Below are 25,104 nucleotides of genomic sequence, written 5' to 3' on the forward strand. Positions count from 1 at the left end.
CAATTTAAATTATAGAGATTTCTAATTGAGGATTTATTCATAACCATACAACAGAAATATGTTTATGACAACAATTCAGTCTGTTTTAAAAGCAGGAATGCCTTGTGAAGGTTTATCCTTTGATTTAAGCTCCAAAGTGTTAATATACAAGCAAGCAGGTCAGGAAATACATTTAAATCAGGCTTTTGATGCACAAATTTGATCTACAAGAGATTTTTTGCAAGCATATCTATATAGAGAGAAAATGGACTCAAAACGTATTTCCGTTTGAAAAGTGTGCCTAGTTTGACTTACATCTCAACTGGAGAAACCGTTGCATCTGCTCTAACAGTAATGTCCTCTTGCACAGCCAAGTCAGGGGAGACCCAGAATAACAGAACACACATCCTGAGGGAAACCTTATATGAGAAACTGGTGGATCGGAGATGGCAGAAAGAACTAAAGGTTTGGGAGGCGTAATAGGCGATATGGAAGTAGGTGGCGGAAGGTTTGAAGAATGGGATGTTGTTCTGATAAAGAAATGGAAGAAAAATCAAAATGCATATTCTTATGATATTTCCAGTGGTAAAGAACATGTAACCCATAGAGCAGGAAATCAATATAAAGTAATCAGCAAGTTGACTCAAGATGGTACGACTAACAAGAGAAATAAACAAAGAAATAGGAGAAGATAAAAGTGCTAAGGTTTTGAGGAATGTGACTCTGTTTGTAATTTGTAAGGATGGAGGACAAAAGGGAAGAACATTTAGGATGGACTAAGTAGTGGAAGCAAGACAGCTTTAAGCAATCAAGAGAAAGCTGAAAACTCACGCTTACAATGCACAAATCTTATTGGAACAAGATTACCTTATTGGAACAAGATTACATTCATAGAAAAAACCCCACAAAAAAATTTATATAATAAAATACATAGGTTAGATAATCTTTCTAATTAAGGAAGAAGTTAGAGAAATAAAGTAACCTTAGAAAAAGATTAGTGGCTGCCATTCTCTGTTTATCTTCCCGTCTACTGATGGCGGTAATGTGCTAAACATAGTCTGCCAACCTCCATTAAATCAAAAGACGAAGAAAAAAATGAGCCCTCATTCGAATGGCCTCCGTCCAATCAGAGCTTAGAGACAGGGTGCGCCGCTGTTTGAATGTACTCCGGAAATAGGCAGGCAAGCTTCGCAACCGATGTTTGAAAGGACGGGAGCCTCATGCAGCTTTAAATACCTGGAATTTATTTTGCTTGATGAGTGAGAAAACAGGCAGGTTGGATAAAGAACAGAATTAGTTTTTTGTTTTGTTTTGTTTTTCCAGCGGAGTTGTTTACTAACTAACATGACTGCTAATCTATGGAGCTAACGTTTGTTTGCTAACTTGATGACTGCAACGTTTACACGAAGCCAGCCCCCAGAGAGTCTGTTCATTATGTTACATTCGCTGTCAGAATACAACCAGGGAGGTATGAAACTTTAGTGTTGAGCTGTTGGGCGGTTAGTTGTTTTTAATAGGCTCCTCGTGAAAATGGTTTAGAGATTCGAGGAGTGATTGAATTAAGCAAAGGCTGGGTTTTAGGCTGAGTGGTTTCCCGTGTACTTTGTTCATTACGTGGGAGAGGGTGAACAGCGTCACAGGACATCTTTAGAGCATTTCTTAGAGTAAATTATTCCCAGGCATGAAAGTCATGGAGAAAAATGTGATGCGTTTGGCGGCTGTTCAGCACCTCCGCACTGCGTATGGGATAAAGACAAAGAACTGGAACAAAAACAAAACAGCCGGCTGCAAGTCGACAGCCAGCATTTCGGTAAGTTGCAGACATTTAAATCATTTCTTAGCATAACATTGTCTTGTGTTTGCAGGGATTGTTCTTTTTTTCCACTTGAGAATTAGTTGTGGTAACTTTGTAACAAGGAAGAACAACAACACAGCACCAGACTTCATTATTCTTTTGTTTGGGGTGAATTAGCATAGAGACAGCATAGCCTAGCGAGAGAGAAGCAAATGTTTTCACACGTCAGTCGCTGCTGATCCTTTGTGTGGCTCTGCCTGGGATTTCTTTTATTAATTTATTTGTAAGTTGCAGGCAGCGATTTAAATCCGAATTCAACAGCTCACCAAACATCATGACATATCAAATGCATATCCTTGCTAAACCTTAGACGCCTTTTTTAATATATATTTTTTGTAGAAATGGCACTTGTAGAATGCGGAAGTCATCGCCACATGACCCACTTCTTTGGAAATGAATTTCAGGGTTGTGGCTACTGGGACTTGTGCAATGGCTGCCTCAGTTTTAAATAATGATGCTAAAGTGCAGAATCAGTATTTGCAAAGAAATCAAGATCTGAAGGTTTTGGATGTTATGCTTCCCATACTACATTAGTCAACATTTTATAGTCGGTTGGACAAAGGCTGTTGCAATTTGTCATTGTCAAGCAGCGATTCAATAGCGATTCTAGAACTAAGGATATAGGAAGTGAAATTTTCATCTATACTGTTCCTACAGTTAAAATTCCTTCTAATCAAACGGCAAATAAATTGCCAGTTTTCTCCCATCTCTGAGAGTCTTCCATTTCATTCCATTTACCTTGGAAATGGAAAATAGGAATGGGTTATGGGAATGGGGTCAACCCATGTAAACAGCATTCCCGTTAACAGTCGGAGAAGTTAGGATTCAAAAACAAAAGGTCAGGATACCAATATGGCTCGGAAAGCTGTTGTTTTGTTCCTATAACCCCTTACAAACGTTATTTTAAGCTGTACTTTCCACATGCAAACATCACTATTAATTTGTTTGTTACAGAGTGGCAGCCGCTACAGATAACGTTGATCTTACAACTGTATCATAAACATGTGTTCATCACAACTTACTGTTGTTGATGTGAGGAGCTGCCTTGTTGATCCGACAACTACTAGCATTTTTGTAATTCAATATTTTTTCTATTCTGTGTGTATCCAAATAATAAATGAATGTTATAGATGCCATGCATTTTAGTGAATAATGTAATCTTATGTAATCACAGGTTGAAAACCTGTAGTACCATAAAACATGGTATTTTTTGCTTACTGTTATCATACTTAAGATCTTCATAACATACATAACTTGTGGCAGATGCTCATTGGTTGTTTATTTCTACATCATGTTTTTTCCCCTTATTTAAATCTTAAGCATTAGAGAAGTAATTGTAATTTCATTACTTTCCTAAGAAAAAAGTTTTTGGTGTACCCCTGGACAGCTTGCCATACTACAATATGGATTGTGGAAGGGTGCCACGGTAAGAAAGCTCACTTATGTTTGAATTCAACTTGCTTTGTACATGCAGTAACTTGCTGTCGTGTTTTAAATATTTTCCTAATGATTTTTTTTTTCACATTCCTCGCAGTTTTCTAGTTGATGCTTGCATGACGCTGATTGCAAATGTTGAAACAGAGGGTTTGTTCAGGAAATCGGGCTCTGTCGTACGCCTAAAAGACCTCAGGGTGAGTGAAGACCACGGCTGACCATCTTTTCTTTTTTTGCAGAGCGACCTTTAAATTCTGCAGAAATCTTCCACCGAAAAGCTGCGTTTTCTCTCTCCAGGCTAAGCTGGATGCAGGAGAAGAGTGTCTACCAACAGCTCGTCCCTGTGACGTTGCGGGATTGGTGAAGCAGTTCTTCAGGGAGCTCCCGGAGCCCATTTTGCCCACAGAGCTGCAGGGTGCCTTTTTCAAGGCCCAGCAGCTCGCCTCTGAGGAGGAGAGAACCTCTGCCACAATGCTGCTGTCCTGTGTGCTGCCAGACAGAAACATCTGTGTACTGCGTCACTTTTTCGATTTCCTTCACAATGTGTCCCGGAGGTATTGTGATTAAAGTTGGAGTTTACTGTTTTCCCACTCATCTTCAGTGGAATTTACAGATATTTCTATTAAGACAATTACATTCAGAACAGTATTAAATTTCCTTTCCTAATTACAGAAGTGCGGAGAACAAAATGGATAGTGGTAACTTGTCTGTAATTCTGGCCCCTAACCTCCTTCACTCTGGAGACGGAACAGAGAAGATAAACGCCAACACGGAGAAGCGCCTTAAGTTACAGGCGGCCATTGTGCACTGCTTCATAGAGAATGCCAACGACTTTGGTAAGACCTGAGCTGCTATGTCTGAAAGTCCTCTTGGTTTACAGGTTTAGTTTTTAGTGTTAAATACTTGACTGAACCTGTGTTTTAGGGATCCTACCTCAGTTCCTTCAAGAAAAGGTTCCTGCCATGATGGGCTGCGAGCCAGGTGCCCCATCTCCCTCTCAGGATGACCTAGAAGAGGCGGACTTAAACTCAGGGATGAAGAAGAAAAACAGGCGCAGCTTTGGAGGTACAGTAAGACTAATTTATCAGATACTGGTTTGGTGAAACTTGTGTTTTTGGGTCTGGATAAGAATGGGGGAAAAAATGGATCTAGAAAAAAATATTCTGACCAAACTTATCCCAGTGTATAAAATCTTTCTGTCCAACTATTTGTCTCAGTGTTCTGTTCATCCATCCATTTATTTGTTTTTCCCGTCCTGTCTGTTCATCCTTTAGTCGGTCAGTTTGTCTATCCCTCTTGCTGTCTGTCCATTTATGTTTATCCAGCCATTTGTCTCTGTCCACATTCCTGCTGTTTACTTGTCTATCCATCCATTCATTCATCCAATTGTCTGTCCATCCTTACATGTTAAGTTGCTGGTTCCAAGTTTAAAACCTGGCCACTGTAGTAAATATGTCATCAATTAATATTTATACTTCATAAGTTACATTGAAGAAGGACTCTTAAAATCTGAGTAAGGAAAACTGCTGAATTTTGATATAAAGGATATGTCAAACACCTGTTTCCTAAGAAAATCCTGTTTATTTGGCCGGGTTTGTCTCATGTTTCAGATCTGGTCTGTGGTGCACTGAATAAGATAAAAACTAATAGAACTCCCACAAATCTCACCCAGCCAGACAGTCTTGGTAGGTACAGTTATTATCACATGAGATAAGATTTGCATCAGACAGCATGAAGATGCCAAAATAATCTATCTCCTGTGCAAATCAAATGGCAACCTTTTTGTCTTCCTTCAACTGGAATTAATGTGTATTTTCCTCACTTGATATTTAATCCTCTGATTAGGTTTTTACGCATACATTTTATTCACATCTGCTTCTGCAGTTCCTGCCAACTGAAGATTTCAGAAATGCCCGTCTCGCTGGCTTTTTTTTTTTTTTTTTTTGGCTGCTTGTGTTATCTGCATACAATCACCTACGAATATCAGCTGGCTGATCCTCTTTGCTTTGGTTTACAATCATTTTTGGATAAAAACAAAATTTGGCGACAAATTCTGAAGACGTCTTTATCTTAAATGTTCCATGTTTTCCAGTTTTTTCTTCTACAACTCCTGTAATAGCAACTCCATCCTCAAAGAGAAAACTTCCGCTGGAACCTCGTCACTCGTTTGGATTTTCAAACAAGAAGCGTAGGTCTGTAAAAAAGAACCTCGGGTTAGAGCTGCTCCCCAGCACCTTGTTCAGCGGGACCTCGACTCCTGGCTCAGGTACTGTTGAAAGCCCGATCAACATTTCTGCTGGACCAGACAGTTGTCGTTAAGATTACATGTACTTTGCATGTATTCTAGCCTGCAGTGCTTCGGGAATCCTGGACTCGTCTCAAAATATCTCATCTTCAGCAGGGAGGACTAAAAGGCTTCTGTCTGCCTCTGTTAGAAGGAAGAGTAAACGGTTTAGCAGCAGGCATCTTCTCAACAGGTAGGTCACAAATCTATGGGGATTTTTATGTCAAACTGTTTTCATTTTGTGTTTTTGCTGTGTCTGCAGTTACATTTAGCAATTGACTTATGCTTTTATTGATTTTTTTATTTTTTGTGAGATCTGACCTGCTGATTTAGATTTTCTTTCTCAGTGCTCTAACACAGTAGTTCCCAGTCTTTTAGATCTCTGATAGCCTCACCCCACTTCCTCTGCCAAAGAGAGGGGGAAAAAAACTGCCCAAATGCCGAGCTCAGTGCTCTTGTGCAGATCCCCATTCATATATTCAAACCTGAAAATGCGTTGATATGCTAGTCTTGAGTTTTTTTTTTTCTCTCTGAACAAAAAAGAAAAGCAAACAGCCTTGTGATATCTGATCCGTTCTGTCAAGGGATCAAATGTCTGGATGTAGCAGCGGTTGTAGTTTTTGTCAGGACAATCCAGGTGAATTCTCTAAGGTGCATGTAGTCCTGTTTTATGAAATTTTTTATTCAGGTTCGGAAGAGATCGGCAAGGCACAAATAAGGACTCAAACACTTTCTGTTAGAATAATAATAAGGCCCACATTTATTGTTCCCCACAGAATACAGCAACATAAAACAGCAAGCACTTTGCACACACAGAGTAGCAAGCACGTAAAGTAACATTCTTTCAGACAGGCTTGATGTTCCATCTCTTACCATGGTACAGGACTGGGAAGCCGGTCAATCCGGTTAGAGCACAATCCACGTGGCCGGGCGTCCACACGAACCCACGGCAGACTTCACCGGACTGAGGGCAGTCTCCCCTTTATATACTTACAAACAAAGGGCCAGGTGTGGAGAAAGAATGGCCATTTCTCCCTCCACAGCCATCCTGTTTCCCAAAACATGTTTCCAAAACAGAAACCGTTCCCAGCATCTCAGCAGTGTGTGAAGCAAAACAACATGAGCGCAATCGATGTGAGAAATTAGATAACATCACAAACTCAGAGCGCAAATCAGTGTGTAAAGCACAATACAATTCTAGTTTCACAGGAAATCAGTCTTTCCCACAACACGTCATAAGTTCCCACCACAAGTTAAAACAAGTTATAACTAAATAACACATGTTCTTAGTTTTAACAAAATAACAGGCAAAACTCAGAGCATGAGCATATATATGTTGCTCTTAGTTTTATGTGAACTCAAAAACAAGTACCAGTTCTTCCCATAATATAAGTGAAACAAGTTATATAAGCGATAAAAACAAGCTAAACAAGTTATATAACTTACCAGTTTTTTTCCAAATTACATTGTCAAAGAGCAACAATAATTCTTTAATATATCAAGTCCTAAATAAGAGATTAAAGAAGACATACATGCAAAATCCACTTTAACATTAGAGCTGGAGTCGGAGATTTTTCAAGAAGTTTCCCTAAGTCTCTCCCAGACTTGGGGAAACTGTCCCAGACCCACTCTGGTCTTATTTCTTTCTACTGAGGCTTTCCTCTTCTCATAAACATGAACATGGTTTGGTTCAGTTAGCTACTGAACCAAACCAAAATCAGAGTCAGTTAGCTACGATGAACCCCTAAGCTAACCGGTTACATAAACTCTAGAAGTGTGCATGTGCAGCCAGCAAGCGGAAACTCAGAAGGAAAGAACACGTAAACTGGTGTTATATGAGCGCCTCAGAATGATTGCATGTGGGACAACTAATAGATAAGCCGATTTCCCCAGAGCTTGAGGGACTGAGGGGGTTAGGTATATAACGTTTATGGGTGAGAGCAGGAACAAAACTGCCCTTTGGGTATGTCCCACAGACAGGAAATTTGTCTCTGCGTTTAACCTGTCCTTTAGGGAGCAATATGCTGGCAAATTTAATTGTGCATGGGCAGCAATCTGGTCAAGGGTCTTGCTCAGGGAACCCAGAGTCACAGACCTGAGTTTCAAACTTGCGACCTTTGCAGCTTCTCCAAGACACAAATGCTCGGCTCCCTAACCACTAGGCCACCTCTCCCATTACAGTGCATCACATTGTTTGCTGCAGAACTGCTAAACAGTGTCATGGACTTCCAGCTTACCAGTCTCATGTACCAGGCATTTTTATTTTTCTGATTGATTTTAATAGTCCAAGCTGAAGAATGCTAAAGCTACAAGTGGATAAGTCATTGCTTGTTCTTAACGCTCTGCAATTTGGAGGGGAGCAATTGTGGCTGCATATTGGCTTCCATGCAAATGGTGATTAATACTTGTAAGGTGTGATAATGACACAACCTGTGGGGCTGAGGTATGGTGTGTTCACTCATCATATTATTAATTGGATGTTTAGTTTTGACCATCCCATTGTCTGTTCACCAGAACATTTCTAGGTCCATCTCTGTCCAGGTAGCTTTTCTCCCTCTGATGCCAATCTCTAAAATCACTTGGTTTGTCCTGTTATGGTTGATTTCATTGTTCTGTTTGCTTGTTTCTGGTTAGGTGTGTTTTCCTGAAGGCTGTTTAAATCTCTATACTTCTCAGGGTTGAATCTGGAAGAGCTGGCTGCTTTTCTCCTAAAGTCAGCAGAAAAGAAGCTCCGCTCAAGTCTCTGCGACAGCGTTTCAGCTTGGGGAAGAGCAACAAAGATGCTGTAAGTGTGGCGGCCCAGTAGAACTACATACTTTGCTGACAAACTGTGAAAGAGGTGATGAAATCGCTACATCGCGTGCCCCCACTTACTATTTGACTTTTATTTACATCCACATTAAAATGTTTAGGAACTTGTGCACAGAAGCACTTTTTGCAGTAGAATTGCATTTTGAAACTTTACACATGATCCAGTGGGATAATATATAACTGATATATGTTCAGTATTTTGTTATTGTTTGCAACTATAAACTTATTAAAATGTTCTGTTTGAAAAAGTACACTGCTCAAAAAAATAAAGGGAACAAACTGTCCACTTAAGAAGCAACACTGATTGAAAACAGGTGGAAACTCCAGGAAATTAGCAAAACACCATCAATAAAGGAGTGGTTCTACAGGTGGGGACCAGAGACCACTTCTCAGTTCCTCTGCTTTCTGGCTGATGGTCACTTTTGAATGCTGGCGGTGCTTTCACTCTGGTGGTAGCATGAGACAGAGTCTACAACTCACACAAGTGGCTCAGGTAGTGCAGCTCATCCAGGATGGTGCATTAGTGCAAGCTGTGGCAAGAAGGTTTGCTGTGTCTGTCAGCGTAGTGTCCAGAGCACGGAGGTGCTACCAGGAGGCAGGCCAGTACATCAGGAGACATGGATGAGGCTGTGGGAGGACAACAAGCCTGCAGCAGGACCTCTAACTCCACCTTTGTACAAGGAGGAACAGGAGGTCCACTGCCAGGGCCCTGCGAAATGACTTCCAGCAGGCCACTAATGTGCATGTGTCTGCTCAAATGGTCAGAAATTGACTCCATGAGGGTGGTATGAGAGCCTGACATCCACAGGTAGGGGTGATGCTTACAGCCCAACACTGTGCAGGAGTCGCCTTGGAGAATGTTCTGCTGCTGCAACATCCCCCCAGCATTACGGTTGGCAGTGGGTCAGTAATGGTGTGGGGAGGCATTTCTTAGGGGGGGCTGCACAGCCCTCCATGTACTCACCAGAGGTAGTCTGACTGGCAGTAGGTACAGAGATGAGATCCTCAGAGCCATTGTGAGACCACATGCTGGTGTGGTTGGCACTGGGTTCCTCCTAATGTAGACAATACTAGACCTCATGTGGCTACAGTATGTCAGAATTTGCTGCAAGACGAAGGCATTTATGCTATGGGCCAGCCCGCCTGTTAACCAGACCTGAATCCAATTGAGCACATCTGGGACATCATGTCTCGCTCCATCCACCAACGGCACGTTGCACCGGGAGTCGGTGGATGCTTTAGTCCAGGTCTGGGAGGAGATCCCTCAGGAGACCACCCGCCACCTCATCAGGAGCATGCCCAGGTGTTGTAGGGAGGTCACACAGGCTACTGAGCCTCATCTAGAGTTGTTTTAAGGACATTACATCAAAACTGGATCTGCCTGTAGTGTGTTTTTCCTCTTTAAGTTTGAGTGTGGCTCCAAATCCAGACCTCCATTGGTTGATAAATTTAATTTCCATTGATCATTTTGTGATTTTTTTTTTTTTTTTGTGTCAGCACATTCAACTATGTAAAGAACAAAGTATTTAATAAGAATATTTCATTCATTCAGATCTAGGATCTGTAATTTTAGTGTTCCCTTTAATTTTTTTTTGAGCAGTGTATATAGCGCCTTATTTTCCAGGACATTCAGTTTGTAAATGACATAACAGATGCTGCTTCATATTCTCTTTTCTGCTTGTTTGTTGCTTTCCACTATCGCCTTAATGTTGCATATTTCTGTAGCTGCATTTGGTTTTAATATCAACAAAAAAATGTCACCAGGAAGCATTTTTGGGTCATTCTGAGCCAGAATAGCAGTGCTTGCTCTTTTGTTTCATGTCTGGTTTCCGCTCACCGTCTTTAACTCTTGCAGCGGTCCGGTCCGACAGTTTACTTAAAGTTGTGAACACATTTAAGTTTAATATTTGTGGGATTTGTGACACAATCAGTGTCGGAACTGTTAAGATTTTGTAATGCTAAGTAACTAAATGTTTTTGGTACAAAGTAATTTAGATTTCCTGTTCCAAGTACATAAAGATAAAAGGTGAAATGTATTTGGCTTTGCTTGGTGAGCTGTATGTTATGCATGGTTTTATTGTTCCAAAGTTATATGTATAATATTTAAAGAAATCCATATATTAATAAAAAGTTGATAAAATCAATTCAAATATCTGTGATTTGTCTTCATCTGAAGAACTAACTAAAACGAAGAACTAACTAAATTTAACATTTGAAACTTGGGTAACCTCTGTTGGGTCTTTTTAAAAACAAAATAACACCTTCTAGCTTAACCCCTCTTGAAGGCTCTTTCATCTTTCATTTCTCCTTTCATGGTGCTGATGAAGGGGTCTGGGTCCGTTGGCTTGCGGCTTGCCACTCAGGAGAGCACCGCCGGTTTCCTTTTCAACCCAGAGCTGGAGTGTACCCCATCAACTCTGGCCAGAAAAGCTGAACCAAAGAGTGAGTAGCTGATGACATGCGATGGAATATTAAGAATCTAATTTAAATGTAAAATTCTACCAAAGTTTCACTGTTTTTCTTTCTCTCCTCTAGGCTCCAAATATATTAGCAGGTCAGAAGATAACCTGCTGACCCCCCAGCGTGATTCCAGTCCCCACCAGGCCTCGTGGATAGTGGAGACCTCTGTGGGAACGCGGGCTTTAAACAGTGGGTCGTTCACAGATACGCCGTTGACCACGTGCCTCAAGGGCGGCTACGTGTCCGAGCCGGTCATCGTTTCCAAGCCGTCGCCGGCGAGCATTCTCCCCAAGAAGCTGTGCTGCACTTCCAGCTCGGAGAGCATCGAGAGCCCGCGCTTCATCGCTGAATCGCTGCGGAAGCACGAAGCAGCTGTACAAATTCAGAATGCCACAGAGCCGGAGAGTGACCTGCAGGCTTTTAAACGCGGCTTCTGCAGCTCGGTCGGAGAACGTGGGCTTAAATCATCTGCAAAGATTCCTGGTACTCCAGCTTCGGCCTATGAGGTCGATGGCTCCCGCCCTCCAGCTCAGGACGATGAACATAATGTCACATTCGGTCAATTCAATATGGAAGCACTCACTCCTTTGCATATTGACAGTGGGGTGTTTGATTCCAGTGCACACTGTAGTCCGGTAACTAGCAAAGGTTTATCTCCTCCCTTTAGTCGCTGCAGCAATTCCACATTAGGTTCAGTTGAAAGGCTCCCACAGCAGATGAACTGCAGCAGACTCATTGATGCCTTGGACATGCAGAGTCCTGCTCATTTCACTCTGGGTGTCTCTTCCGGGCTCCAGTCCACTCCCTACAAGCCGGGCGCTGAACTCAAAGAAGAGCCCAGGACGCCAACAAAAGCTGACATTTTCCGAAGCCAGTCACAACAGGAGGTGAAGGGTTCCCCAGAGAGCGGCGCTAACGTCAAACACCAAGCTTCTCTCTCACCAGACGGCCTGCAGAGCCAAAAGCGCCGCGTGGTGGACCACATTCAACATTTCAACAAGCTCACCCTCTACTCTCCCACGGGCGCAAAGAACAAACAGATAAGATCGCCCATCAAGTTCCAGCGCACCCCGGTGCGACTGACCGTGCGCAGGATCAACTCTCTGACGGGCGAGAGCAGGAGACCCGGAAAACTCTCACAGCTCCCGGCGCCTCAGGCTGCTCATGTGACAAAGGCTGTGAGTCTAGAGAGCGGCCTCTCCCCTCACCCACAGCCGCGGTCACAGGTAGGGCGCTCCAACAGCACGGCGCCTGTAAAGAAACCCCCTCCGGTCCCGCCGAAAAGGCTGAGCACCTTGCCGCGAAGGCTCAAGCCCTGCGCCTTGGGCGACGTGACCAACAAAACTCAGCCGAAGGCGGAGTGCCCTGCGTCTGCCCCACCAGCTGCCCAGAAACCCGTCGCTCTGCAGCAGTTTGAAAATAATATTATGAGCCATTACAGAGGTTCTCCCAGAAACCCCCTCAACCACGGTGGACTCCTCTCTACTACAAAACCTGTTGACTTATAAGGAGACTTTTTTTTTTCACTCTGTTTGCTATGTGTTTTTTTTTTATTTTCCCCCCCGAGATATTAAACATTCAAGCACATTTTCCTAAAGCCCTAATTTATTTTAGCTGCTGTAGGTTTGTGTTGTCTTACGAGGTTATTGGGAGATGTCCAGATGCTCTAAGTTGAAGATTAACATATCACTTTGTAAGGTTGCATGTTGAGCGTTGAGATTGCAATGTGAAAGGGTAAGTTGTGTAAAATGCTGATAGTCGGTGATATGAATGGAGACGTGTGGGGTGTTACACTTTTATTTAAAAAAAACATTTTCTTAGGGGAAATTTTGATTAAAGAAATATCTGAATTTTTTTATTAAATGTATTTTTACTGTCCTGTTGTTAACTGAAAGAAGAGAAAAACCCTGCTTTTTGATGAATTTGTGGGGGGCAAAGCTAAACAGGTTTGGTAAATCTGCATGCATCGGTCAATTTATTTTTTCATTCCTTTTTTTTTTTAAGCGCTGTGAAATGCTCTAGATAAATAAAACTGGCTTAATACTTCTCACCATTTGGCAGTGAAATCTCTGATTGGATGAACTTTGAGAAACCACAAGGGGGCGTCCTTTAGTTACATCTCCATTTTAGTTAGAAGTCCAAGCCTCAGATCAAACCGTATCAGGTTCAGGAATTCATCCAGTCAATTTAACGCTCAGACCTCATCCTTGGAGCTGTTTTATCCAGATTTATTAAGATGTTTTTAGCTCTTGAGAAATGATTTGGTTAGAGCACAAACCTCTCGCTCTCTGTTACTCGTAATATCAACAATCTGAGCCAAACATTTGAAAATTAAAAAAAAACTCAAAAGCTTTTAAAAATATTTGAGTTATATCTGACGCATTACATTTTAATCTGACAAGTTCCTAGAGATTTATTCTGCTCCGTCTAACAGGAGCTTGCATGCCTTTCGTGTTTAACATGACAGATTGGACTCCTGGTACGCTTTCTGTTCCTGCAGTGATGTGAGAACACTGTTTAGTTTGGATTGATAAAGCCTGAAGGGTTTTGTGACGAGGGAGCTCTTCATGGAATTTTTTTTTTTTTTTTTTTTACTTTTAATGATTTACAAATGCAGGTGTTTACAGCTAGGAAGACAATTCTTATGGTAGAAAAAATCCCTTCAACTGGTGGGAATATAATCTAAACAAAAATGAAAGAAATAAAAGTTTATTCAATGGTGCAGAATGATTGGCTGAAGGATATAGTTTGATTAGATGCTCCATGTTTACACAAAATCTGAAATTTCCAAAATGATCCTTAGACATAAGGGCTCTGAGAAGTCAGAGGCTTCTCATAAATGTTGACCTCAAAATCCATTATGGCCACCTTGAATGGGAAAATGTACTGATAGCCAGTGAAGTAAACTTTTAGACTTTGAACGTTTATTTTCTCTTTAAATTAATCACACAGTGCTATATCCCACCCTTTCTGAATCGTTGCTAAGTTTTCAAAGTACAAACTACAAATTAAAACATTGTACTCCACACAGCAGGTAGCCTGGTCATTGAACATGTCAAAAAGGAAACCCCAGTGGTTTATAAACCTGGAGCTGGAACATAGTAAGGTTTAGTCAAAAACAAAAAACCTTAACAGCCCCCCTTGTGCCCAAAACAAAATAGTCCAAATGTCCATTAGCCCCCCTGTTGGTGTGTCCAAATGGCACAAGCACAATGAAAGCGGTTCTGATGAATGGGCTGGATAAAATCAATGGAAACATTTACCAATAATCAGCATGAATAATTAATAATTCAGTATGTCACTTTAGACCATAGTTTTAGCATTTATCTATAATTTAAGGTTCAAATGATTGAACCGAAATAATCAATAAATTTAACATCACAATGTGGAAAAGGTTCTTTTTTTTTATTATTTCTTCCAACCCTCAATCTAGCAATATGGCTGCCTTGCATTTAAAACTTAGTGATACGGTCAATAAAAAAAGTTTATTTGCACTTCTGAAAATTTGAAATTCATTAAATCTTTCCTGCACTCCTTATCCATTTGCCAAACCGACTTATTTTGGCAGGATTGTGTGGGGCTGGTACTTATCTCCGGCAGTCGTCAGGCAAGCGGTGGGGTCCATGCTGCAGGTCACCGGTCCTTCACAGGGCAACACAGGATAAATAACTGCATGCAGACTCCCTCTGTAAGCGTAATTTAGAGAGACCAAATAACATAACACATACTTTTGGTCTGGGAGGAAGCTGGAGTACCGAGAAAGAACTCATGTCCATACAAGCTCCTTATAGAAAGACCTTGGCTAGGATTTGAACCCAGGATCTCTGCTGCAAGGAAGCAGTCCACCTACAGTGCAGTAACTGTACCATATAACCTTTACATGAACTATTCTAGGGTCTAAAAGTGTGTAGAGCGCAACATTATTACCTGATATTGTTAATAGCAGGTAGCCTGGTGGCCACTGGTTTTCTAAACTGAAACAGGAATGCAGTTAAAATGTGAACAAGCAAGACAATCACTAACACACATTCATACACTGAGAAGCAGCTCGGTGGGCAACTTGGTTTCAAGTGCCTTGCCCAGGGGCACATTGACATGTGGCAAGGAGAAGCTGGAATCAAACACACAACCTTCTGATTGCCAGACAACTACTCAACCCATCAAGCCACAGTCGCCCAGATGTTGATAATGCATCTTATTCGATCTGCAGACAATTTGTATCATGAAATATTTCACACATTCAGTAGTCTGCTCCACATCTGAAACTGTTATAGTACAAAATGCAGAAGTATACACTTAGTTTGCAATTAGTTAGCAGGGTTTTAACCTTGTCTTTGTTTACGCTCGTCCACTATGGCATAGTCAATTTATTTACAGGGTTCCTACACCATTTTGAAAATTTAATTTGTGCATTTTCTAGGGCTGGGTAAGTATTTGAAATAGTATAAAATAGTAAAATTAGAGTGGGAATAGTTGTTTCTAGACTATTATTCTTTTCCTTTTTTTGTTCCTTCAGACTTTCCTTCCCTAAACCATCTTTTCACTCCATTTTCAATTTTTGCCCAAATATTTCCCTCATTATTTCTTTGAATCTTTCATTATTTCTTTCTCTTTTTGCAGATTCTCTTTTTATAGACTGACCACTGTAGAGATATCATTAAAACATAGAACGACCACTGATATTTAAACAGTCAAGATTTAAAAAAAAAATCCCTCAGAACTTTGGAAATTCGAGTCTGGAAAAAATATATGGATTTTTGACAGTCATGAAGGAACCCTGTATTGCAGTTACAAATGATTAATATTATTATTACCAGTAGTGCAAGTTTTCTCAAACTGAAAACACAGAGTAATATTTATAAATCATTTAAATTCCTTATATTTTTAATCACACAGGTCTAATCTTACAGTGAACATAACATGTTTCGTTATCTGGTACACCATACAAAAGATAACTTGAATAAACTTAACAGTCGTACTAGTTGATTTGCCTCAATATAAAATATTTAAAATTCCACAAATGATTGTATCAGCTCTTCGTCAAATGCCATTTTCCCATTTTTATACTTGTGTTCCCAAGTTATAGTTTGCTTTAAATTGTTGGTCCCATTTGTACTTGATTTAAACAATTTCACACTACTCTTTTGACTCTTATTACAGTGATTTTAAAGGTTACAGTGGCTATAAAGACCTTAAATGTGACCCTCATAATCGGGAAGAGATTTTTAAATAATATTAATAATTAAAACATTAAAGCAGTTTGTTAATGTTTAAAGACAAAGTAAGAATACATTACACACAAATGTGATGATTACCAAACTATTGAATCTCAGTAATTATTGGACTCTTTGGAAAAATTATAGGGAATTTAGAGACTTCCAGCTGAAAGGAATTACAGGTGTGGTGCTTTATGAGGATATACCATTCCAAAATGCATGTAATAATAATGGTTTATCAAAAGAAGGCTACTTTCACTTTTTCCACTTCGGCATACTTTATTTTTGCTCCTCCTCTCCTACATCTTCCTTCCCCTCTGTCCTCGGTACCCCTCGGTGTTCTGCTCTCTTGAAGCGGGTTCAGGGAAGTGTTGAGGGGGCGGATTGTCTTGATTTTCTCCACAACGCGCTCAGCCAATAACTGTTGTGCACATCTCAGCTGGCAGACATTTAAAAGGGAGACAGTCAGGCGCTGGAGCAATTTGTATTAAACCCCCACGTTGGCCCCCGTCTATGGAGCGCGTTGTCTCCCAGTTATTCAGAGTACCACAAGAGTCCAGGCAACTTCTGTAGGTGCAAGAGCGGCGAACGACTGACGGGATCACATCATTCCTCTTGAAGAATTTGGAGAATCGCCCAGGTATGCAACTATAGCCTACCTCTAACATTTAGATTAGTGGATGTTTGCTGATAACGGGGCATATTTTGCATTCAGATTGGCTAAACCAACAGACATGTATGTGTAAGAAGATAATTCAAACTGCTCTTTCTCTTATTTTTGTGCTTTCAACCCCCCCCAAAAAGAAATCAGTGCGCTTTTACGCTGCGTAAAAACCTTATAATGTGTGCACAACTTTACCAGAGATGATTTTTTTATTTATTTATCCTTTCCAGGGATGGCTGTCTCAGCGCATACTCTGTGCAGTATGGTTTTCATCATCGGGATGCTGTCATCTCACGTGGATTCAAAAAGAAACCGAGCCTCGCAAGGGGCCATTCCTCATCCTGACAAAAACAACCCGAACGAATCCGAGCAGCAGCCCCAGCCCCAGCAAACGGGTCCCAGGTCCCAGAGGCCAGGCTCATCCTCACCGGCCGACGAGGTGCTGGAGTCCAGCCAGGAGGCTCTGCATGTGACGGAGCGCCAGTATTTGAAACGGGACTGGTGCAAAACGCAGCCTCTCAAGCAGACGATCCACGAGGAGGGCTGCGTCAGCCGAACCATCATCAACCGCTTCTGCTACGGACAGTGCAACTCTTTCTACATCCCCAGGCACATCCGCAGGGAGGAGGGCGCCTTCCAGTCCTGCTCGTTTTGCAAACCGAAGCGGTTCACCTCCCTGACTTTTACCTTGAACTGTCCGGACCAGCAGCCTCCCACCAAGAAGAAGCGCATCCAGCGCGTCAAGCAGTGCCGCTGTGTCTCCATAGACCTGGACTGAACACGCTGCAATGATCCGCAGACGGGGTTGGTAGAGAAAACAAGCGCCAGTCTCCATCTAGAGATGTACAAGGACGTTTTTGAATATTCTCCTCTTGCACAAAAAAACAAAAAACCTGACATGCAACATTGAGCAAAAACGTTTTACTCCTTGTTAGTTAAATAAATAATAATAATAAAAAAACACTGCACGGAAACGCTTACTCCAAACGGGCACATCTCTTTTTTTTCTTTTTCGCACGGCTTCCTTACTTGAGTCAGGACTGCAACAATTCTGTTTCACCACTCCAATCACAGTCCTCCCCAAACCAATCCTGTATTTAACACATTATGTTTCTAGAACTGGATGTTTCCACTGTGTGGAGTTTGATAAATGGATATTTGTAATGAAAATGTGATTATTGTTATTATTTTTATTTCGACATTTCAAGAATCTTTTGAGGTTAACCTAACTGATTTCTGTGAATTTCGAAGCTTACTGGTAAAATATTTCATTTTTTTAATGTCTGGAGTCTATTTAAAAATCATTCAAAGTAAAACAGACTCAGTTTTATAAAACTATTGTACAGTATTGGGTTAGTATTGAGACTATATGGTTTTAAAATGTAAAGCCGTTTTGATTTAACCTGTTTGTTTATTCCTTTTGATTAAATTATCTATTAAAACTCAATAAACTAATGTTCACAATTCTTGCAATTCTTGTAACTGGCAATATCTTCTGAGAAACATGTTAATCGTTTTTAGTTTGGGTAATTTACGCTTCCAGCGGCTTCATTATGATGATGCAAAGTTTTATTACTGCAACACAACTTCATCACTTTTATAAAAGTAATTGGCCTAAGTCTGCTTACTGCAGACCTTAGAGTTTTAGTTTTAAATTCAAGAGTAATCTACTTTACAAGTGAAGATTGTGTCGATACATTCTTAACATGCATAATTTAACCAAGATTCTTGGTTCCTTCATGCAATTGAGGCAAAAAGTTTATTTCAACAAAACTTTTGTAATTTGTTTTTAGTTATTGGCCAACCACAAAAACCTTGATATTTTTCCCTGAAATCCAAGAATAATTGATTTCATGAGAAAATAATCTATTGATTACATTTTTAATTGATCTGAGATGATTTCTTATCTGTCTTGTTACTTTTTGAATCTTGGGCATTTGCTGCATTTAAAGGCTAAATATCTATTTGAGGCGCAAACTATGACTTTTTGACACTTGGAAGATGACTGTCCTTTGCAATATCAATACTGCATATGCTAATACTGAAACTGGGATATGTTTGCAATACATTGTGCAGCCCTACCCAAATGGGTCTAAAAGAAAAACAAGATGCATTTGTTTTATTAGTCTGTCCTCAAGTCCTCAAGCAAATTGGTTTACGCTCCACCTCTTCAAAAATACATTTGTGAAAAAGAGACAAATTGATCTTGTTGAAATACAATTTTTTTTATTTCAGATTCAAAGGAAGCAATTTTAGATGTGAAAAACAAAGTTCTACTGCCAGACCTTATTCTGACTCACAATTCATTTTACTGTCCAGCAGTTTTAAGAATGATCAAACCCGTCTGATGATTCAAGGTATGAGTTTTACGCAGTACAGGCCTTTGTAATGGAACTGACAGCAGAAAAAAAAATGTAATGAAGTAGTTTCAACGTCTTTCAGATTGCACTTCTTCACCTAAATGGCTTCTTTTGGCATTTAGGAGTATGTTCTTGAAATTTAAAACAATTCCATAAAAAAAAAAACGCATCTACATAAAGAACTGCTGACAATAAGTCAGTATACAAGCTACAAGTCCTTAGCGTCAGCTCCTATTTTATTTCCCTCGCCACCTTAAGAAACATAAAACCGTTAAAGGCTTTAGACTTCCCATACAAAAATAAACGACACCTGTAAAACAAAGTACAGAGGGTACGAAGGGAAATGGAGAATCCTATTAATGGAAGTTCGTCTGAGGTCATCTTCTGTCTTCATTACGCAAAACACAACCCTAGCAGCACAAATCTGAGCATCGAAGGCAGCTTTGTTTACTTTCTGCTTCAAATATGCACAACATACAGGTAGCATCCATGTGAAAATATATTCTTCTTCTAATTTATCAACAAACTTACAATACGAAGGCAAGCTCAAGAAGCACTAAAGCCGATGTTTTTTGGCATGGAATATTGATTGTTTAAGAACGTGACAAAAAAGTTGCGTCGCACGTTTGTACACATAACTCGTTTTTAAAACTACTTTTAAAATAGATCTTCTATTCTGACATGACTTTATGACATTACATTTAGAATCATTAAAGATAATGTCCTTGCATAGAAAAAGAGGTGCAAAAATAGGAGTGCAAGCAGGCTGAACAGAATGCTCGCAGGCATCATAAGAGTGGAGTGCTACGGCGTACAGCTACTGCAAGCGGGAAAGTGCTTAAAACTGTGCAGAGCACATTGTGATATACATTTCCTTCCTCTTTTTTTAATATCGCAAGCAAGCGTGCAGCTAGGAGATGTTGAGCTCTGGTGTTTTTTTACGACTTTGTGTGTGTGTGTTAGGAGGCCGAGGCTGCGCGGCAGGCTCGCTGCCAGCTGCCGTTCGCCTCTGGACGTCACCCAGCGGAGCTCAGTCTGGTGCAGAGCAACACACAACAAAGCGAACCGCCTGGACTCTTGCACACAACTTGTACACAGCAATCTACACTTCAGGAGTCCATGTCTTGCTCAGAAGATGCCCGGTCCCTGCAGATCACCAAACAACACTGGTGAGAGTTATTTTTAATGAGGTGGGGGGGTCAATCAAAGACGTTGCCCCACTGAAAAAGACGCTGCTAGCTTCCTGCTCTGAGAAAGAAAGATGTGTTTTGTCAACAGGGATTTACCTCTGAGAAGACAGACACAGGAAGCGGAATTAGTTCCTACAACACCGCCGGGGGCTTAGAAGCTGTGAGTTTGTCAGAGCATTTTCAGTTTCTCCTGTAAGCTGTCTGATAAAATTTAGAAAAGTGACAATCCTCGACTTCTGGAGATCCAGGAGGAAAGCTTGCGGAGCTTTCTGAGAATCCCAGTGAACCCTGGAAACCTATCCCAAGCTGGGCAATCAGAGGTCGTGGCATGCCGGATGAATGAGGTCAACCTTTGGCCTTCTAGAGTCCCATCACTTCAGCAGTGTTGGATGTGGGTTCCCACTGCAGGAGTTGAGCAAAAAAAAGAAAAAAGAAAAAAAAAGAAAGCTGACCATGGAGGTAGGGAGAAGTGTGGAGGATTTGGGCTGAAGGTGCCGTTAGCGGAGCAAAGACACAACAGTAAGTCTTCTTGGGGTGTATTGTGAGGCAGGTGGTAAATGTAAAATGGACGGGGCCTGCTCGCTTCCTCGCAGCGACCTTTCCTCTTCTGCCTTGCCACTCGTTTCCCTCAGCTGGACGGCACGTTGGCTTCCTTCTGCCGCAACCTCTCTTTCTGTTGGCAACAGCGACACAAAGATTAAGGGTATTGATTTCAGCGCTGACGCAAGAGAGAGAGGCAGCGTTTAGGAAACTCCACTGCCGAGGGTGAATAAGTATCGCTGCTTACCAGGCTGTTGGCATTAATCTTTTTGGTTTCCACTCGTTTTTCTGCTGTGATTTTTTTGATGTTCTCTTGAGCTTCCTTCAGCCTTTGGGAAAAACAAACACACACAAATACATGCAATGATTATAAATTATCAGGCCATTTAAAACTTGATATATGGAGGAGAAACTTCTCTTTAAGGTGTTCTTTGGGAAACACGTCCAGTGATTTGAAAAATAATTGATTTCTCTATAGCTCAAGCTCAGTCAAATTGAATGGATCGCCTCTCTGAACATTAATTTTCAGATCTTCCCACATTCTCTCTTGGATTTAGTTCTGGACTTTGACTAGGCCATTTTATTATAATATATTAATTTTCAACCCTTTCCATTGCAGCGTTGGCTGTGTGTTTAGGTCCATTGCCCTGCTGGAAGGCAACCCTTCACCCAGAAAGCTCTTGCAATCTGTAACAGGTTTTATTCCAGTATTACCCTGAACACTATGTAGCTCCATGCATCTTCCTATCAACTCTGACAACCTTCCCTGTTCCTGCTGAAGAAAAGAACCGTCACCGCATGAATCTGCCACAACCTTGTTTAATGGTGATATGCTAGTTCAGATTTTCTCCACACAAAGTGTTTTGCTAGCAGGCCTAAACTTTTTAATTTTGTCCTTATCTGACCAGACTACCAACGTCAAAGTTGCCGTGTCAGTGAGATGACATGTGGTAAATTGCAACTGCTCACTGTTTTCCTTCCACTCTTCCATAACATCCACCTTTACTGAGTAGACGTCTAACTGTTATCTCCACTGTTTCAATCACCTGAGCTGTGCATCTCTGCAGCTCCTCCACAGTTACCATGGGCTTGTCAGTTTAGCCTGGATACAAATGCATGGCAGACTTTTCAGACTCATTTGTAAAAGAAAAAGAAGTGAACGTTATGAACCATTTTTCCAGTGTTCGGTGTTTTTTCATTTTTGAAAATAAATCTCATTAGTTCTTATTAATGTTTATTACTCATGTTAAATTTGGATTGGAACAGAAACAATACTGTTCAATACAGCAAAAAAAAAAAATATTTTTTCCCCCCATATCGGCCAGTTCAACATTTAAATTTGTAAGGCAACAAAATGTAAGAAGTTCACTTTTCCAAGACACTGCAGGTAAATCACTGGGGCAAAACCCACATACGGATCCTCGTCTGAGTTTGAGGTCAGTGAAAGTCTCTTTAAGTGAGAAGCCGTTGAGAATGACAGTGGTTTGATGAGATAATGAGGAAGCCTTTAAAAAGCCCCTTGGTTTTTTATGAGTGCGCAAACAGTATTTAAAATAAAGTTAATTGTACATAAGCACAATCAGCTGTAAGTAACGTGATACACGATTGCAATTAAGACGGAGCACATGGACCCGTGATGGGGCAATGAAAATCTCCTTGATGTCACACAAAATGAAGAGGACTCGACATGATACCTAACAGCACAGCCTGAACGTTTGTTTGGACAGAGTTTATTCTCTGCTTCCCTTTAAAAGCTGCAAGTTGTTTCTGTGAGCCTTCAGGCTGGATGCCCAGCATCATTACCGAGTTCATCAGTCCTCCCTCGATGCGCCGTCTTTTTAAAGGCTACAGGCCAGTAAAGACAGGCGGCAGCCAGGAGGGTCTGTGGAATGCCCCCTCCTCACCTTCAACCCCCAAAATAGACGCCTCAGGTCAGAGGAAAGATCATAAATTCAGGTTCCTGTCCTAAAGAAACAGGACTAAAGCCTCAGCTACTTCCATCTGCCTTTTCTTTAACGGTGTACCCTCTTTGAATTAATTGCAACTTGTTTGGGCTAATTTGAGATGTTCAATTCAATTCAATTCAATTCAATTTTATTTATATAGCGCCAAATCATGAAACATGTCATCTCAAGGCACTTTACAAAGTCAAGTTCAATCATATTATACAGATTGGGTCAGATTATACAGATTGGTCAAAAATTTCCTATATAAGGAAACCAGTTGATTGCATCAAAGTCCCGACAAGCAGCATTCACTCCTGGGGAACCGTAGAGCCACAGGAAGAGTCATCTGCATTGTACATGGCTTTGCTGCAATCCCTCATACTGAGCAAGCATGAAGCGACAGTGGGAAGAAAAACCACCCATTAACGGGAAAAAAAACCTCCGGCAGAACCGGGCTCAGTATGAACGGTCATCTGCCTCGACCGACTGGGGTTACAGAAGACAGAACAGAGACACAACAAGAGAAACAAAAAAGCACAGAAGCACACATTGATCTAGTAATCTGTTCTACATTAGATGGTAGTAGCAGGTGAGTCGTCTTCTCTGGATGATGTCAAAGTTAACAGAACGCCAGACCAGGTGTACCTACTATGAAGAGAAAAGAGAGAGAACAGAAAGATAAAGCAGAAATGACAACACTTAATGCATAATTGAAGAACAGTAGAACTCAATATAGTGAGAAAATTAGATCCTGATATACTCCAGTAACCTAAGCCTATAGCAGTAAAACTATAAAGGTAGCTGAGAGTAACATGAGTCACTAGTTATAATTTTTGTCAAAAAGAAAAGTTTTAAGCCTAGTCTTAAAAGTAGACAGGGTGTCTGCCTCACGGACCAAAACTGGGAGTTGGTTCCACAGGAGAGGAGCCTGATAGCTAAAGGATCTGCCTCCCATTCTACTTTTAGAGACTCTAGGAACCACCAGCAGACCTGCAGTCTGAGAGCGAAGTGCTCTGTTAGGAACATACGGGGTAATCAGAGCTCTGATATATGATGGAGCTTGATTATTAAGGGCTTTATACGTTAGAAGAAGAATTTTAAATTCTATTCTTGATTTAACAGGAAGCCAATGAAGGGAAGCTAAAATTGGAGAAATATGATCCCTCTTGTTGATTTTCATCAGAACTCTTGCTGCAGCATTTTGGATCAGCTGAAGGCTTTGAACTGCATTTTGTGGACTTCCTGATAGTAAAGAATTACAATAGTCCAGCCTTGAAGTAACAAATGCATGGACCAGTTTTTCAGCATCACTCCTGGACAGAATGTTTCTAATTTTGGCGATATTCCGGAGGTGAAAAAAGGAAACTCTGGAAACCTGTTTAATATGGGATTTAAATGACATGTCTTGGTCAAAAATAACACCAAGATTTTTTACTTTATTACCAGAGGCCAGGTTAATGCCACCCAGATTAAGTGATTGGTTAAGAAGTTTATTTTTTGAGGACTCTGGCCCAAAGATTAAAACTTCGGTCTTGTCAGAATTTAGATGCAGGAAATTTAAAGTCATCCAGCTTTTGATGTCATCAAGACATGACTGCAGTCGAAGTAATTGATTGGATTCATCAGGATTTATGGATAAATATAGCTGAGTATCATCAGCATAACAGTGGAAATTAATCCCATGCTGTCTGATAATTTTGCCAATCGGAAGCATATATATAGTAAAGAGAATTGGTCCAAGGACTGAACCCTGTGGTACTCCACAGGTGACCCTAGAGTTTGAGGAAGATTTATTATTAACATGAACAAATTGGAATCTGTCTGACAGATAAGATTTAAACCAGCCTAATGCTTTCCCCTTAATCCCTACAGTATGTTCAAGTCTTTGTAGGAGAATATTGTGATCAACTGTATCAAACGCAGCACTGAGATCTAACAGGACAAGTATAGACACAAGTCCATTATCTGAGGCCATGAGAATATCATTAGTGACCTTCACCAGAGCTGTTTCAGTGCTATGATGAGCTCTGAAGCCTGACTGAAACTCCTCAAGTAGGTCATTACTTTGTAAATGTTCACAAAGTTGATTAGCAACTACTTTCTCAAGAATTTTAGATAAGAAAAGAAGATTAGATATAGGTCTGTAATTTACTAACTCATCTTGATCAAGAGAAGGTTTCTTAAGTAAAGGTTTAATAACAGCTACTTTCAAAACCTGTGGTACATATCCATTTACTAAGGATAGATTAATCATGTCTAAAATAGTGCCACTGATCAAAGGGAATATCTCCTTAAACAACTTGGTTGGGATTGGGTCTAACATACAGGTAGAAGGTTTAGATAAAGCTAAAATTTTAGATAGCTC

General features: G+C 40.7%; 3 protein-coding genes across 6 annotated transcripts in view; 2 read left to right on the top strand and 1 right to left on the bottom strand.

Annotated features, from left to right (window-relative positions):
• The first annotated feature begins 591 nt into the window (after positions 1 to 591).
• arhgap11a (Rho GTPase activating protein 11A) lies at positions 592 to 12,871 on the top strand. Of its 3 annotated transcripts, none has more exons than XM_036151169.1 (13): positions 592 to 1,254; positions 1,659 to 1,789; positions 3,193 to 3,260; positions 3,369 to 3,465; positions 3,566 to 3,822; positions 3,941 to 4,104; positions 4,193 to 4,333; positions 4,879 to 4,953; positions 5,361 to 5,534; positions 5,616 to 5,745; positions 8,229 to 8,337; positions 10,691 to 10,805; positions 10,899 to 12,871. In XM_036151169.1, the coding sequence occupies exons 2-13, from the start codon at positions 1,661 to 1,663 to the stop codon at positions 12,329 to 12,331; spliced, it is 2,892 nt and encodes a 963-aa protein (XP_036007062.1). In that variant the 5' UTR covers positions 592 to 1,254; positions 1,659 to 1,660; the 3' UTR covers positions 12,332 to 12,871. The 3 variants fall into 3 exon arrangements, with proteins under 3 accessions (XP_036007062.1, XP_021163019.2, XP_021163017.2); XM_021307344.2 differs by having other exon boundaries at positions 592 to 1,250; XM_021307342.2 differs by lacking the exon at positions 4,879 to 4,953 and having other exon boundaries at positions 595 to 1,250.
• A 3,493-nt stretch (positions 12,872 to 16,364) lies between these two features.
• grem1b (gremlin 1b) lies at positions 16,365 to 18,154 on the top strand. Its single transcript, XM_012880094.3, has 2 exons — positions 16,365 to 16,679; positions 16,934 to 18,154. Exon 2 carries the CDS (start codon positions 16,936 to 16,938, stop codon positions 17,479 to 17,481), a length of 546 nt encoding a protein of 181 aa, XP_012735548.1. The 5' UTR covers positions 16,365 to 16,679; positions 16,934 to 16,935; the 3' UTR covers positions 17,482 to 18,154.
• Positions 18,155 to 18,909: 755 nt separating this feature from the next.
• The window catches only part of LOC105938373 (formin-1), a 75,331-nt gene continuing 69,136 nt past the window's right edge, over positions 18,910 to 25,104 (bottom strand). For both annotated transcript variants that reach the window (XM_036150804.1, XM_036150805.1), the window contains 2 exons: positions 21,041 to 21,122; positions 18,910 to 20,926 (listed from right to left, as the gene is read on the bottom strand). In XM_036150804.1, the coding sequence (XP_036006697.1) occupies positions 20,882 to 20,926; positions 21,041 to 21,122 (127 nt within the window). In that variant the 3' untranslated portion in view covers positions 18,910 to 20,881. The remainder of the gene's footprint in view (positions 20,927 to 21,040; positions 21,123 to 25,104) is intronic.

Source organism: Fundulus heteroclitus, chromosome 19, assembly GCF_011125445.2.
Source record: "Fundulus heteroclitus isolate FHET01 chromosome 19, MU-UCD_Fhet_4.1, whole genome shotgun sequence".
NCBI classification, from domain to species: Eukaryota; Metazoa; Chordata; class Actinopteri; order Cyprinodontiformes; family Fundulidae; genus Fundulus; species Fundulus heteroclitus.